Source organism: Choloepus didactylus, chromosome 4, assembly GCF_015220235.1.
Source record: "Choloepus didactylus isolate mChoDid1 chromosome 4, mChoDid1.pri, whole genome shotgun sequence".
Classification (NCBI taxonomy): Eukaryota; Metazoa; Chordata; class Mammalia; order Pilosa; family Megalonychidae; genus Choloepus; species Choloepus didactylus.
Genome location: NC_051310.1, coordinates 100,642,616 through 100,656,463, shown reverse-complemented (window position 1 = coordinate 100,656,463; position 13,848 = coordinate 100,642,616). Strand labels below are relative to the sequence as shown.

General features: G+C 34.5%; 1 protein-coding gene, 1 long non-coding RNA gene and 1 other non-coding gene across 3 annotated transcripts in view; 1 reads left to right on the top strand and 2 right to left on the bottom strand.

Moving 5' to 3' along the window:
- Positions 1-13,848, top strand: part of NRG4 (neuregulin 4) — a 202,523-nt gene that overhangs the window by 164,373 nt on the left and 24,302 nt on the right. Inside the window, exons 5-6 of the mRNA XM_037833316.1 lie at positions 6,360-6,506; positions 11,948-12,024. Coding sequence (XP_037689244.1) covers positions 6,360-6,506; positions 11,948-12,024 — 224 coding nt within the window. The remainder of the gene's footprint in view (positions 1-6,359; positions 6,507-11,947; positions 12,025-13,848) is intronic.
- LOC119533771 lies at positions 2,729-2,835 on the bottom strand. The gene has a single exon (XR_005216875.1). It is a non-coding gene; the product is annotated as a U6 spliceosomal RNA (small nuclear RNA).
- Positions 6,454-11,959, bottom strand: LOC119531732. The gene is made up of 3 exons (XR_005216398.1): positions 11,908-11,959; positions 9,516-9,587; positions 6,454-6,500 (listed from the first exon to the last, which is right to left on the bottom strand). It is a non-coding gene; the product is annotated as an uncharacterized LOC119531732 (long non-coding RNA).

Sequence of the window (13,848 nt, the reverse complement as noted above, 5' to 3'; positions counted from 1 at the left end):
AGGCCATCCTCCATGCCAGACACCGAGATGTTGGCACAGTATGCTCCTGCCGTGCTTCACTGCACAGTTCTCACCGTTGTAACCACAGCCGTTCCCGGGTTTTTTTTTTTTAAAAAGAACTAGTCCATCTTCAAATGCCAGCCCACTGTTTCCCCACACCACAGTGTGGCCACCGGACTTTTTTTCCCCTTGACTTTACTTTCCTTAGAGATACCAACAGGTTTTTACTTTCCCACAAGAGCACATAACAGTGTATTTGCTTACACCAGCTGATAGATGATAGAACATGCCAGTCTTTATAAATTTTTGTTTTCTTGAATCCTGATGTTACCACTTAGCTTATATTTATACCATTCCCTTTACCACTTCCAAATCAAAGTATTTATCATCTAGGTAAAGCAGTTATAGTTACATCAGCTAGTCTGTCTTTTCTTCCTTGAAGTTCAATCTTACCTAGGCTTGACCAGCCTTAAGAAATGTGAGGAATGAGTTATAGCATTTGTTAATAGTGAGAATAATTATTTTTATTGAGGTAAAAGTCACATAATTTAAAGTTCATCATTTTATCTATTTTAAAGTACATAATCAATGACTTCCAGTGCATTCTCAATATTGTACAACCATCACTATTATATAATTACAGACCATTTTCATCACCCCCGAAAGGAACCCCATACCTATCAAGCAGTCACACTCATTACCCCTTTCCCCAGTGCCTGACAACTACTCATTTGCTTTCAGTGTCTATGGATTTGCCTATTCTGGACAGCTCATATAAATGGAATCCTGCAACATGTGTTCCTGGAGCTAGTTTCTTTCACATAGTATGTTGTCAAGGTTCTGTATTGTAGCATTTATCAGTAAATCATTCCTATTTACGGCTGAATAATATCCCTTTGTATGGATGTACCATATTTGCTTATCCATTCATTAGTTAATTGATTAACTAATTAATTAGTTAATTAGTTAATTCATTAGTTAATCTTGGTTGTTTCCACTTTTTGGCTATTGTGAAAAATGTTGGTGTAAACATTTGTGTGTGACTTTTTGTTTTCAATTCTCCTGGGCATATATTTCAGATAGGAGTTACTTAGTCATGGTGTATAATAATCCTTTTAATATGCTGCTGGATTCAGTTTCCCAGAATTTTGCTGAGAATTTTTGTATGTGTACTTGCTAGAGACATTCATCTATAGTTTTCCTTTCTTGTGCTATCTTTGGTATTAGAGTAACATGGGCCTTATAGAACAGGCTAGGAAGCATTCCATCCTCTATTTTTTTGGCAGATTTTGAGAAAGACCAATGTTTTTTAAATGTGTGACAGATTCACCAGTGAAGCCATCTGGTCCTAGACCTTTATGTTGTTGGGAGATTTTTTTATTATCTCTTTTATAGGGCTATTAAAATATGCTAATTCTTCTTGAATCAGTTTTGGCAGTTTGTTTCTAGGAATTTATCCATTTCATCTAGGTTAGCTAATTTGTTGGCATATAACTGTTCATAGTATTCTCTTATAATCCTTTTTTCTAATCCCTGTAAACTTTGGTAATAATGGTCCCACTTTATTGCTGATTCCAGTAATTTGAGTTTTCTTTTGTTCTTGGTCAGTCTAGTTAAAAGTTTGCCTATTTTGTTGATCTTTTGAAAAAGCTAATTTTTTTTCATTGATTCTGTTGTTTTCCTCTTTCACCTATCTCCACTCTAAACTTTGTTTTCTTCCTTCTGCCAGTTTTGGGTTTGCTTTTGTTTTTCCAGTTCATTAAAGTGGAAGGTTAGGTTACTGATTTGAAATCATTCTTCTTTAATGTAGCCATAGCTATAAATTTCCCTCTGAGCACTGCTTTTGTTTCATCCCATTAGTTTTAGTATGTTTTGTTTTCATTTCCAATAACCTGAAAGCATTTACTAACATCTTTGATGCATTGGTTAAGAGTGTATTTTTTAACTCCACATATCTGTCAATTTTCTTTATATTGATTTCTAATTTCATTCCATTGTGGTCAGAGAAAATACTGTGTGTGATTTCAATCTTTTAAAGCCTGTTGACACATTTTGTGGCCTAACATGTTTCACCCAGGAGAATGTTCCATGTGCATTTGAGAAGAATGTGTATTCTGCTTTTGTTGGGTGGAGTGTTCTATATGTAGGTCTAGCTGCTTTATATGTTATTCAAGTCTTCTACTTCTTAGTTTATCTTTTGTCCAGTTGTTCTATCCACCAGAAACTTGGGGTGTTGAAGTCTCTAACTACAATTGTTATTTTCCCCATAGCTTATCATTTTTGCTTCATATATGTTGAGACTGCTGATAGGTACATACATATTTATAATTGTTACATCTTCTTGATGGATTGACCCTTTTATCAATATATAATGTCCTTTTTTATTTCTTACAGCAATTTTTGCCTTAAGATCTTATCTTGTCTGATATTAGTATGGCCACACCAGTTCTTTTTTTGGCTAGTGTTTGCATAGAATATCTTTTTTATTCTTGCACTTCCATTGCATTTGTGCCTTTGGTTCTAAAGTGAGTCTCTTATACACAGCAATAGTTGACTCATGGTTTCCATAATTCATTCTGCCAATCTCTGCCTTTTATTAGAGTTTAACCAATTTACATCTAATGTAATTACTAATAAGGAAGGAGTTAGGTTACCATTTGCTATTTGTTTTCTGGGTCATAGTTGTGTTGCTCATTTCCTCCGTTGCTGCCTTTCCTTATACAGAAACTAAAATATGGAATGCTTCATGAATTTGCATGTCATCCTTGCACAGGGGCCATGCTAATCTTCTCTGTATCACTCCAATTTGAGTATATGTGCTGCTGAAGTGAGCACAAGAGTTATAGCTTTTTAAAAGTAAATCTTCCCACAATTATATAATAATGTAGATTACAAGGGGTGACAGTGTGATTGTGAAGACTTTGTGGATCACACCCCCTTTATCTAGTGTATGGATGAATAGAAAAATGGGATAAAAACTAAAGGACAAATGGGGTGGGATGGGGGGATGGTTTGGGTGTTCTTTTTTCACTTTTGTTTTCTATTCTTGTTCGGGTTCTTTCTGATGTAAGGAAAATGTTCAGAGATAGATTGTGGTGATGAACGCATAACTATGTTATCATACTGTGGACAATTGATTGTATACCATGGATGATTGTATGGTGTGTGAGTGTATCTCAATAAAACTGAATTTAATTAAAAAAAAAATAAATCTTCCTTATCAAGAAGAACAAGACTGTCTCATTATAGGATTAGGTTCTTTAGGGTTCTAGTCTTCTTTTCTGGAATAGAAATTGAACTCCATTTTAAGTTATCTTAAAACGTGAGTTATTTTAAAACTGTGACAGGAATTTCTTTCAGTGGCTAAAACTTTTCTTTAAAAACCTTCAGTAGAAGAGGCTAGTCCTCCCTATAATTGTGCCTAAGAGCCTCCTCCCGAATGCCTCTTTGTTGCTCAGATGTGGCCCTCTCTCTCTAGCTAAACCAACTTGGCAGATGAAATCACTGCCCTCCCCACTACGTGGGATCTGACACCCAGGGGAGTGACTCTCCCTGGCAATGTGGAATATAACTCCTGGAGAGGAATGTAGACCCAGCATCGTGGGATGGAGAACATCTTCTTGACCAAAAGGGCGATGTGAAAGGAAATGAAATAAGCTACGGTGGCAGAGAGATCCCAAAAGGAGCTGAGAGGTCCCTCTGGTGGGCACTCTTACGCACAATATAGACAACCCTTTTTAGGTTCTAATGAATTGGAATAGCAAGCAGTAAATACCTGAAACTATCAAACTACAACCCAGAACCCATGAATCTTGAAGACGATTGTATAAAGATGTAGCTCATGAGGGGTGACAATGTGATTGGGAAAGCCATATGGACCACACTCCCTTTTGTCTAGTTTATGGATGGATGAGTAGAAAAATGGGGGAAGGAAACAAACAAACAAACAAAGGCACCCAGTGTTCTTTTTTACTTTAATTGCTCTTTTTCACTTTAATTATTATTCTTGTTATTTGTGTGTGTGTGGTAATGAAGGTGTCAGGGATTAATTTTGGTGATGAAGGCAAAACTGTAATGGTACTGTGAACAATCAAATGTACGCTTTGTTTTGTATGACTGCATGGTATGTGAATATATCTCAATAAAATGAAATTTAAAAAAAAACCTTTAGAAGTCACAAAAAATGTTACTTGAATTCTGTTTGAAAAAAATAAAATAATTATAGATATTTTTACAAATAAGTTCAGAACCTGTTATTCTACCGTGTGGAATGCCCCTTTCCCTCTTGGTTCGTTTTGTGATGACATATATATTTTTATGTCAGTTTCTATGTTGTCTTTCCAGATGTGTGTGCATGTGTATGTGTGTGTACTTCCATTTGGGGAAGTGGTGGGGGTGGGGCTACAGGAGAAAGAAACATTATTTTCATGTAATGCTTTTTTCCTCATGCCTATTTAAATGACTTGAACTATGAAAAAAATTAGCATTTTATATTTGCACTTTAGGTAATTGTGATTTTTTTCCCCAAATACTTTTTAGCTCCATCTAAGTTTTCTTTTCTTTTTCTGCTCAGCTCCATCTTTACAGTACTATACTGCTTCTTTAGGCAAACTGACAATTCCCAGAAGGTATAACCAATAACAATGTACTGGGTAGGGCTGTACAGTTCATAAAATATCCTTCATATGCTCACTTTACCTAAACTTGATCCCTTGTGCTATATATTCATGGTTCTTTTCTCTTGTTTACAAACTGCTTCAATCATCTATCATATTAGTTTTCAAAGCTTTGTTAGTAATTAGTTCACTCGTTAGTCTAGAGTGGAGAAAAAAAGGGGCAAAATTTCTAAATACTAGCAAAGCTGGAAAGAGGGAAGGAGGAGAATTGACTTAGTAGACTCAACCTTTCTATTTTAGGTAATACCATCTTAAAGAATATATATACCTGTTACACAGAATTTTTGCCAAGTGTAGTTTACTCTAACTTCTTAGTTGCTTTATGAGTAAACATTAGTGCATATTAAAATACTATTCATTTTTTATTGTGGTAACATATATATAACATAAAATTTCCTATTTTAACCATTCTTAAGTGTACCATTAAGAGGTATTTGTTACACTCACAGTGTTGTGCTACCATCAGCACCATCCATTACCAAGACTCTTTCATGACCCAAAACAGAAACACCATACTTGTTAAGCAATAACTCCCCATTCCTTTCTACCCATCCCCTGGTCCCTGGTAATCCCTAATCAACTTTCTATCTCTATGAACTTGCTTATTCTAGATATTTAATGTAAGTAGAATCATATAATATTTGTCCTTCTGTGTCAGGCTTATTCATGCTGCCACTTAGCATGATGATTTTCAAGGTTGATCAATGTTATAGCATGTATAAGAACTTCATGCCTTTTGATGGCTGAAAAATATTCCACTTTATGTACATACTGCATTTTGTTTATCCATTGATCCACTGATGGACACTTGGGTGTCCACTTTTTAGCTACTGCAAATAATGCTGCTGTGAACACTGGTGTACAGGTATCTGTTCACTGTTCTTCACTTTAAATGCAACTACAAAATAATGAAATTGATCTGGTGCCACACAGTGTCATTCTCATTAATTTATATCAATCTCTTTGTGTTATAATCTTTTGTATATATTAACAGGGAAAGAGGAGAATTGATTGGTAATACTGAAGATTATTGTTCTTTGTTATATTGTTTTAAAGAGCTAAAATAATTGAATTTAAACTATTTGGTTGGCAAATGAGAATATTGAAAAAAATTACTGAAAAGGAAAATAATAAGGTAAGAACTAGAACTACCAGATATTAAAATATTGAGGCAGCATGGTAGAGGCTCAAGAACAGACATGTAGATCATTGAAGAAAAAATGGAAAGAAATGTTACTATACAAATTTGACATGTTAAAGGAGTCATTTTTAAACAGTGGGAAAGGGAATTATTATTTAATAAATGTGGTTGAAATAACCAGTTAGCAATTTTGAGAGAAAATAGATTTAGATCCACATCTACCCCAGATGCAGCAAAATAAATTTCAAATGAATTTGATTTAAGTACAAACAATTATGTCACAATAATAATAATCTATAAATTCCCTGGAGCTTCTAAGTGATTAGAAATTTGGAAAAGGAAGACAGCAAAGATTAGCTTGCATAAGCTAATTTGTTTTATTGTAACCATAGCTCTGTGAGCATTACAGGAAAGTATGTCTCTTTTATGTTCACAGTCTGAAAATTAGTATCCACCCTCATACCAGCTGGAAACCTTTTGCTTTCCATATTATCTACTAAGGTACAGAATGCAGTTTGCTTATCTAAAATTTTATTCCATAGATGCATTGAAAATTATACAGGAGCGCGTTGTGAAGAGGTTTTTCTCCCAAGCGCCAGCATCCAAACTAAAAGTGAACTGTTTGCAGCTTTCGTGGTAGTGGCTGTTCTAGGAACACTTATCATCGGAGCCCTCTACTTCCTCTGCAGGTAACCAAAACAGAAACATGCTTTGAGAAGATTAAAGTAATGCATAAAGTAGTTATTCCACTAAATAATTAATATGCCCAGTAGTTCCAGATATTTTTCCATAAAGTGTTTTCCATTCAATTATCGCTAATACAGTTTTGCTATTAAATTAATGTCATTTTTGAAAGGACCTTAATAAACAATTTGTTCTTTGTTACTCTTGCTGTTACCATTGTTTACCTCAACTTCTCAAAACTATTAAACTGGACCTGCACATACTATATATAGTACTCATGCTAAAAACACCTGAGTATTTGGGTTATGTCTATTTAAAGTAAATTTGAACGAAAGAAAAGAAAAAGCTTATGTAATCTTGTAAATGTAAGTTTAAGACAAATTGTTAATATGTAGGGTTAACTCCTTATTTGGTTCCTACTATGTGCCAGGCATTGTGCTAAGTACAAAGAATATAATAATGAACAAAATAAACATGTTCCCTAACATCATAGAGATATAAATCAACTTGTAGAAATAGACAAATAAGCAGAGAATTAATTTGGGGAGAATGGTATATCAAAGATAAGAAGAAAAAATTATTTTCAAGAAGCAATGCTATGCACTGAAGATTACGTGCATTCATTAGTTTTGTACTTTATATATACTTTTAATTTTGTAAAGTGAATATAGAATTAATTATCTCGTATCACACCCTCATCTTAATTAATATTTATTAAATGCACACTTAAAGCTGAGAGTAATCATAGAAGATATGCAGTGGACTTGAGAAGTTGTTATTCTATAAAAGGTAACATATAGATAAAGTGATATCTTCTGAAATCCAGATTTCTAAATTACTTTACCATCAAGAAGTAATTAAAAATTGTAATATGGATGTTATATATTTTATCCTAAATATATCATCTGAGCAATCCAATGTTATAGCTCTCATCATACTTCAGATACAAAATTTAATAGAAGCCCATTGTATCAGATTGTATTTTCCAAAGACGGCCACAGTGGTATATCCTATCCCACAAACTTTTCTGCAGTGTGACCTTGCAACTCCCCTATCAAGAGATAGAATTTATTTCTCTAGATCCTTCAGTCTGGGCAGGTCCTGTGACTGCTTTGACCAATAGAATATGGTGGAAGTGATGCTGCTCCAGTTACTGGCGTAGCCTTTAAATGGCCTGGCAGCTTCTGCCTCCTGCCTCTTAGAACTCTTGCTTTCAGAATGTTCCCACTTGGAATCAGCTACCAGACTGTGGGAAGCCAAAAGGGAATGAAGAGACCATGTGTAAGCATTCTGCTCACTATCCCCAGCTAGGCTCCTAGCCAATAGCCAGCATCAACTGCAGGCCATTTGAGCCATCTCAGACATCCAGCTCAGTCAAAACCTTAGGTGCCAGTTGACTGTGACCACATAAGATAGCCCCAAGTGAAAAATGCTCAGCTGTCAACCCACAGAACCATGAGAGATAAATTGTTTTAAGCCACTAATTTTAGGGTGATTTGTTATACAGTAGTAAATTACCAGAAGAGCCATCTTTGGAATTAAGTTTATTCTTGACTTTAAATACATAAATGGTTGGGGAAAAGCTGCGTGATTTATCTGTTATTCTATCACTTTAAACGTTTTGTTAGTTTTATTGTGCTAAGGGGATGACCAACTAACTAATTCCCTCATTAATACTCTAGGGAATGATTGGAAATATAGCATTTTTATCTGTTATTATTGGCTAATAAACACTTTTGTGTTATGTCAGTCAGGATAGGCTTTCTAGCTGCACCATCAATCCTAATGGTCTAGTGTTTTAAAAAACCCAAGATTATTTTTCATGCATTGTATATTACTATTACCAACTGGCAGATAGGGCTTTGCTAATCATAGTTATTTAAGGCCCATGCTGATGGAGCAGCCATCATCTTGAATGCTGTTGGTATCAATGGCAGAAGGAAAATAAAGCTCTGGAGCATCTTACACTTGAATTTAAATGTTCTGTCCCAGAAGTGACACATATCACTTCTGACTAGAATGAGCTGCATTGCCCTACTCAATCATAAGAGGTGTCAGGAAATTCATGACCATATGTCTATAAGGCAGAGAACCAGAAATATTTGGCCAGGAGAACTAATGTCTACCTTAGTGACCAAAGGCTTTATAAGGAAATCTAATATTCTACTGGGAATTGTTAAGAGTGATTTTTACGATTTTCTTGCTGCAGTTGTGTGGGGCTGTCCACTATCATCACTTTCATTCAATATTATACTGAAGATCTTAGCTGGTCTATGTAGTAAGGCAGTAAAAACAAAACAAAACAAAAAGGCATAAAGTTTGGCAAAAAAGAACCAGAACTATCATTATACATAAATGATGTGATTATGTAAATAGAAAAGCCAAAGGAATCTACAGAAAGATTATTAAAATCATAAGCAATTAGAAAAATTAATTGAATAATCACTTTGAGAATGAAATTTTAAAAGCTATAACATTTACAATAACATCAAAAATTTAACATTCCTGTAAAGAAATCAAATGATGTGTAAAACCTTAAAATTTAACTCAAAACAGTAAGAATACTTAAATAAATATCCATAGTTTTGAAGGTGCAATATTTTAAAGATATTCGTTCTTCTTAAATTGAATTATAGATTCAATGGCATTTCACTGAAAGCCTCAATAAGTTTTTTGTTGTTTAGGGTTTTTTTGTTTTTTGTTTTTTTTTTTTGGTGGTACTTGACCAAAGAATTTAAAACTCCTATGAAAGTGCAAACATCTAAAATAAACAAGGCATTCTGAAATAAGAAGTGGCAGGACAGTATAAGATATCAAAATATATTATAAAGCTATAGTAATTTAGAAAGTGTGGTACTGATTCAGAGAAAGACAAAGAAAATCAATAGAACATAACAGAAAGGCAGAAACAGACCTGTGCTTATGCAGACATTTGCCATACAATAGACGTGGTATTGAAGATCAGTGAGGAAATGGTGGACTTTTCAATAAATGATGTTAATGTTATTGCTTACCCATGTGGAAGAAAGTAAAGTGGATCCTTGCTTCACAGCATACCTCAAAATCAGCACAGGTAGATTAAAGACCTAAAGGTGAAAGGCAACATGAAAATTCTCTGAAGAACTTCTAAAGAACATGTTTGTGCCCTTGGGGTAGGGTGGATTTCTGAAACAAAATTCAGGAAGCACAGATCACTAAAGAAATGGTTAATAAATTTGACTATGTTAAAATTGAAAACTTCTAGTTATCAAAAGACATGATAAAGAAAATGAAAAGCCAAGCTACCAACTGGGAGAAGATACATGTAATATGTGAAAATACTTACAAATAAATATGTCCTGAATATATCAATAGCTCCTACATAGCATTAAAAAAAAAGGTAGACCTTTAGACAAATGGGGAAGTAAATACACAAATTCACAGAAGATGAAGATGAACTGTCCATGGACATAAGCTTATGAAACGATGCTAAACCTTGTTAGTGGTCAGGGAAATGCAAATTTAAAACAATGAGATACCATTATCTTATCCAACAGATTGGCAAAGAAATTTTTTTTGAATAAAAAGACAGTATAAAATGTTACATGATTCTAGAGTAGAAGCACTTTATAAGCAAAAACCTTATAAAGTTGAACAAGCACACACTCTACAACCGAGCAGTTTCACTCCTGCCTATGTATGTAATAGATGTCTCACACACGTATATCAGTTTATGGAATTGTTCATCCTAACAAAAAAACTAGAAATTACCCAAGTACCTATCAATAGTCAAATGGGCAAATAACTTGTATGTTTCTACCAAAGAATAACATCAAGAACTGAAATGAATGAACCACAGCTATATACATCAACCTGGGCAAATCTTAGAAACATAACTTTGAGTGAAAGAAGCAAATCACAGAAGAAAGCATTATCAGTATGATTCCATTCATATAAAGTTTAAAACTAGGCAAAACTAAATAATGCATTGTTTAGGGACATATACATAAGTGGTAAAAAGGATAAGGAAAAGAAAGGGACTGACTAATACAAAATACAGGATTTTGGTTAACTCTTGTGGGGAGACAGGGATGCAATTAGAGAAGGCGTACTTGGGATTTCTGGAATATGTAAATAGCCTATTTCTAAACTGGTGCTGGGTACATAAGTGTTTTTTTTTAACTGATTTTTAAACTGTACGTAAATATTTTCATCTACTCTTTTTATGTATGCTTTAACAATAAAACAACTTTTTTTCTTAATCATAAAAGTCACATTTTTTCATTTTTGAACATTTGGAAAATGGATCTAAATTTAGTCAAGGAAAAAAATAGCATCATTAACATTCTTACAAAAATAACGTCCTTGAATTATTCCTAGATAGGTTGCAAAGTGTGGAATCCTAGATTTTCCATTTTTGAATGATGACACAAGCAGAGGCATTTGTATATGATGATATGGGCAAATATGTGTGCTTTAACAAACTCAAGAGCAGAACTAATTTGAAAGATAACATGATTAGCTATTGCTTATGAATTTTAGACACAAGATTTGGGCTATTTTATACTGACCAAGTGAAATGTATTTTTTGTCTCTGGAAAATGTGGTGTTTCCAGGTCACTACTGGTCGCTATAATAAAGTTCTCGGGTCGATTAGTAGTTTAAATTGCTTCAAGCTAAGGGCCTTTTGAACTTTAGTAACTAATTAGTGCCATCTTTGAACGAGGTCCAAATGACACCCCCACTAACACTGAAATCTGAGCTGGAATCAATGGTACTTCAGGAGGACCAGCCAGTGTGTTTTTAGAAAATACATTTTACTTTGCTATGGTAAAAGTGGTTTGGAATTCATTTTCATTAATGTAAGCTAATATTTCTGAGTATTGATAGTTTGAAAAAAATTAAAGTCACACATTCCAAAATCTTATTTACTATTAAAAGTAGTTTTAAAAAAAATCTCTATCATGATCACATGAATATAATTATAACCTATATTAACTGATCAGATGACCACAAAGATTGATGAACTGGAAACAGAAAGAGTTCCAGAAAATTTTAAGAATGAAATACCAGTAATAGAATAGTTGACCAAAGTCACCCCATGTCACATAGGGGCTCCAACTAATAATGGAAATTAACCTGTTTTAAAATAACTCAAAAATTTTCCACTAAGATATAGCATGTCTCTAAACATCAACGTAAGGGCCTTTGGGGTTGAAGACAGCTCAGCTATCTTCAAGGAAAAAGGCTGAGTGGCATTATCAACATCTGAAGTCCCTACCTACCCCTGGTACATTTTTAAAAAAAAAACGAGATCGAGTTTTGGGGCAGCCCCGACAATTTTAGGTAGTTGTAGAGAATAAAATAAACCTCAAATAATCAAGTTTAAACTTCCTTCTAGTTCTTCTGACATGCTTTTCCACTTACCCCTTTTCCATTTGTGCGTTTCTCTCCCCTTTGCTGTCAGGAAGGGCCATCTTCAGAGGGGCAGTTCAGCCCAGTATGATATCAACCTGGTAGAGACAAGCATCACCAGTACCCACAGTGAGTAAATTCAAAATGAAATGCTTGTTTTAAAGCCTTGGCTGAGGTCGTTGTTCTTACTATTATTATTGTAATTACTGCTACTGCTACATGTAAGAATTTGGCCCTATCTTAAAAAAGATGGACCTTCAGACTTTTTCTACGGATTTTGTACTCACCACCCTTTTTCACACGAAGATGGATTTCTTAATAGCAATATGGCACAAGTTATATATTTTTCCCAATAGAAATATATGCTATCTCAATTATATGAAGTTGCTTTGTTAGCTTTAATGTGCTACACAGAGGTAAGGGACTGGTTTCTCTGGAAATAACTGAAATGGGCTAGTATATGAGGAGTTTTGACTATAAAAATAGGTGAATCTTTGGGGAATTTGTAGATAACACTCTAAAACTCACTTGAGACTTCTTCTGGCCAAGATTCAGTATTAGAGACTGGATTTACCTCTGCTTGATACAATTAAAAAATTGACCTAATACATGAAACTGCTATTCAAGATGCTGGACATCCATCAACAAAGGACAGTGGTCCCTGAGAGATGGGAAACAAACTAGATGAACCAATTATGGTCTCAGATGACTGCCTTGAGTGAATTTTCAGGCTATTGTGCAGGGTCGGGGAGCCATGCAGAGGTTGGTGGTCTTCCTGAGTTGAGGAAATGAAGCTGAGAATCCAGAAAGATTGAGGGGGCTGTAATTCACTGGACCATATACTGAACATGAAAGAGAGAGAGCGCTTCACAGAGAGAGAACTCTAGAGCTCTGCTGCTCAAGTACTTGGCTGAGTATTGATCAGTTATGCAAAGGAGGAAAATACTCAAGCCTAGGGAAAGAGCAATGTGAAAGAGAAAGAGGTGTCCAGTACTCACACACTAGGCCAGGAAAAGTGCCTGTTTCCACCAACCAGAATGAAAAACCTCATGGATGGAGCATTGGGTAGAGTACACAGAGGGTATTTCCCAGTAACGGGGAATAATTAGCCCTAGATTGAGTACTATTCTAGTTTAGCCTAACAAACCTTAAAAGCAAGAACTGAAAGGATCAAATTGTTTCTAAAAAACTTAACTGCATCCCATAAAAACCTGAAGAATACAAAAATATCCAGCACCCAACAAGGTAAAATTCCAAATGTCTCACACTTTATAAAAAATTACCAGTTGTGCAGAGATGCTAAAAATATGATCATTAAGGAGAAAAGTAAATAAATTAAAACTCACCCAGAACTGATTAATGTTAGAATTAGCAGACAAGGACATGAAAACAGTTATTAAAGCTATATTCTGTATGTTCAAAAAGTTAAGTAGAAACCTGGAAGGTATTTTAAAAAAAAGAGACCCATTTGCACTTCCAGTGATGAAAATTATAGCATGTGAGATGAAAAACATTGGATCAGAAGAACATCAGATTACACATTGTAGGAAAACAGATCCGAGAACACAAAGGTATAGCAATAGAAACATGTAAAAAGAAACTCAGAAAAGAGAAAAAAAATTTAATGAAAAGAGCATCAGTGAGCTGTGGGACAACTTCAGGTGGCCTAATATAGATTTCATTGGAGTCCCTGAAGGAGACAAGAGAGAGGAGAGGACAGAAAAAATATTTGAAGTAACAATAGCCAAAATTTTTCTAGATTTGATAGAAAATAGAAACTCAGAGATACAAGAAATTCAATAAACCCTATACACAAGAAGCATGAAGAAAACCACACCAAGTGATGTCATACTCAAATTGCTCAAAACAAGTGATAAGGAGAAATCTTAAAAGTAGCCAGATGAAAAAACTTACTACATACAGAGGAACAAGATATGAATGACAGCAGATTTC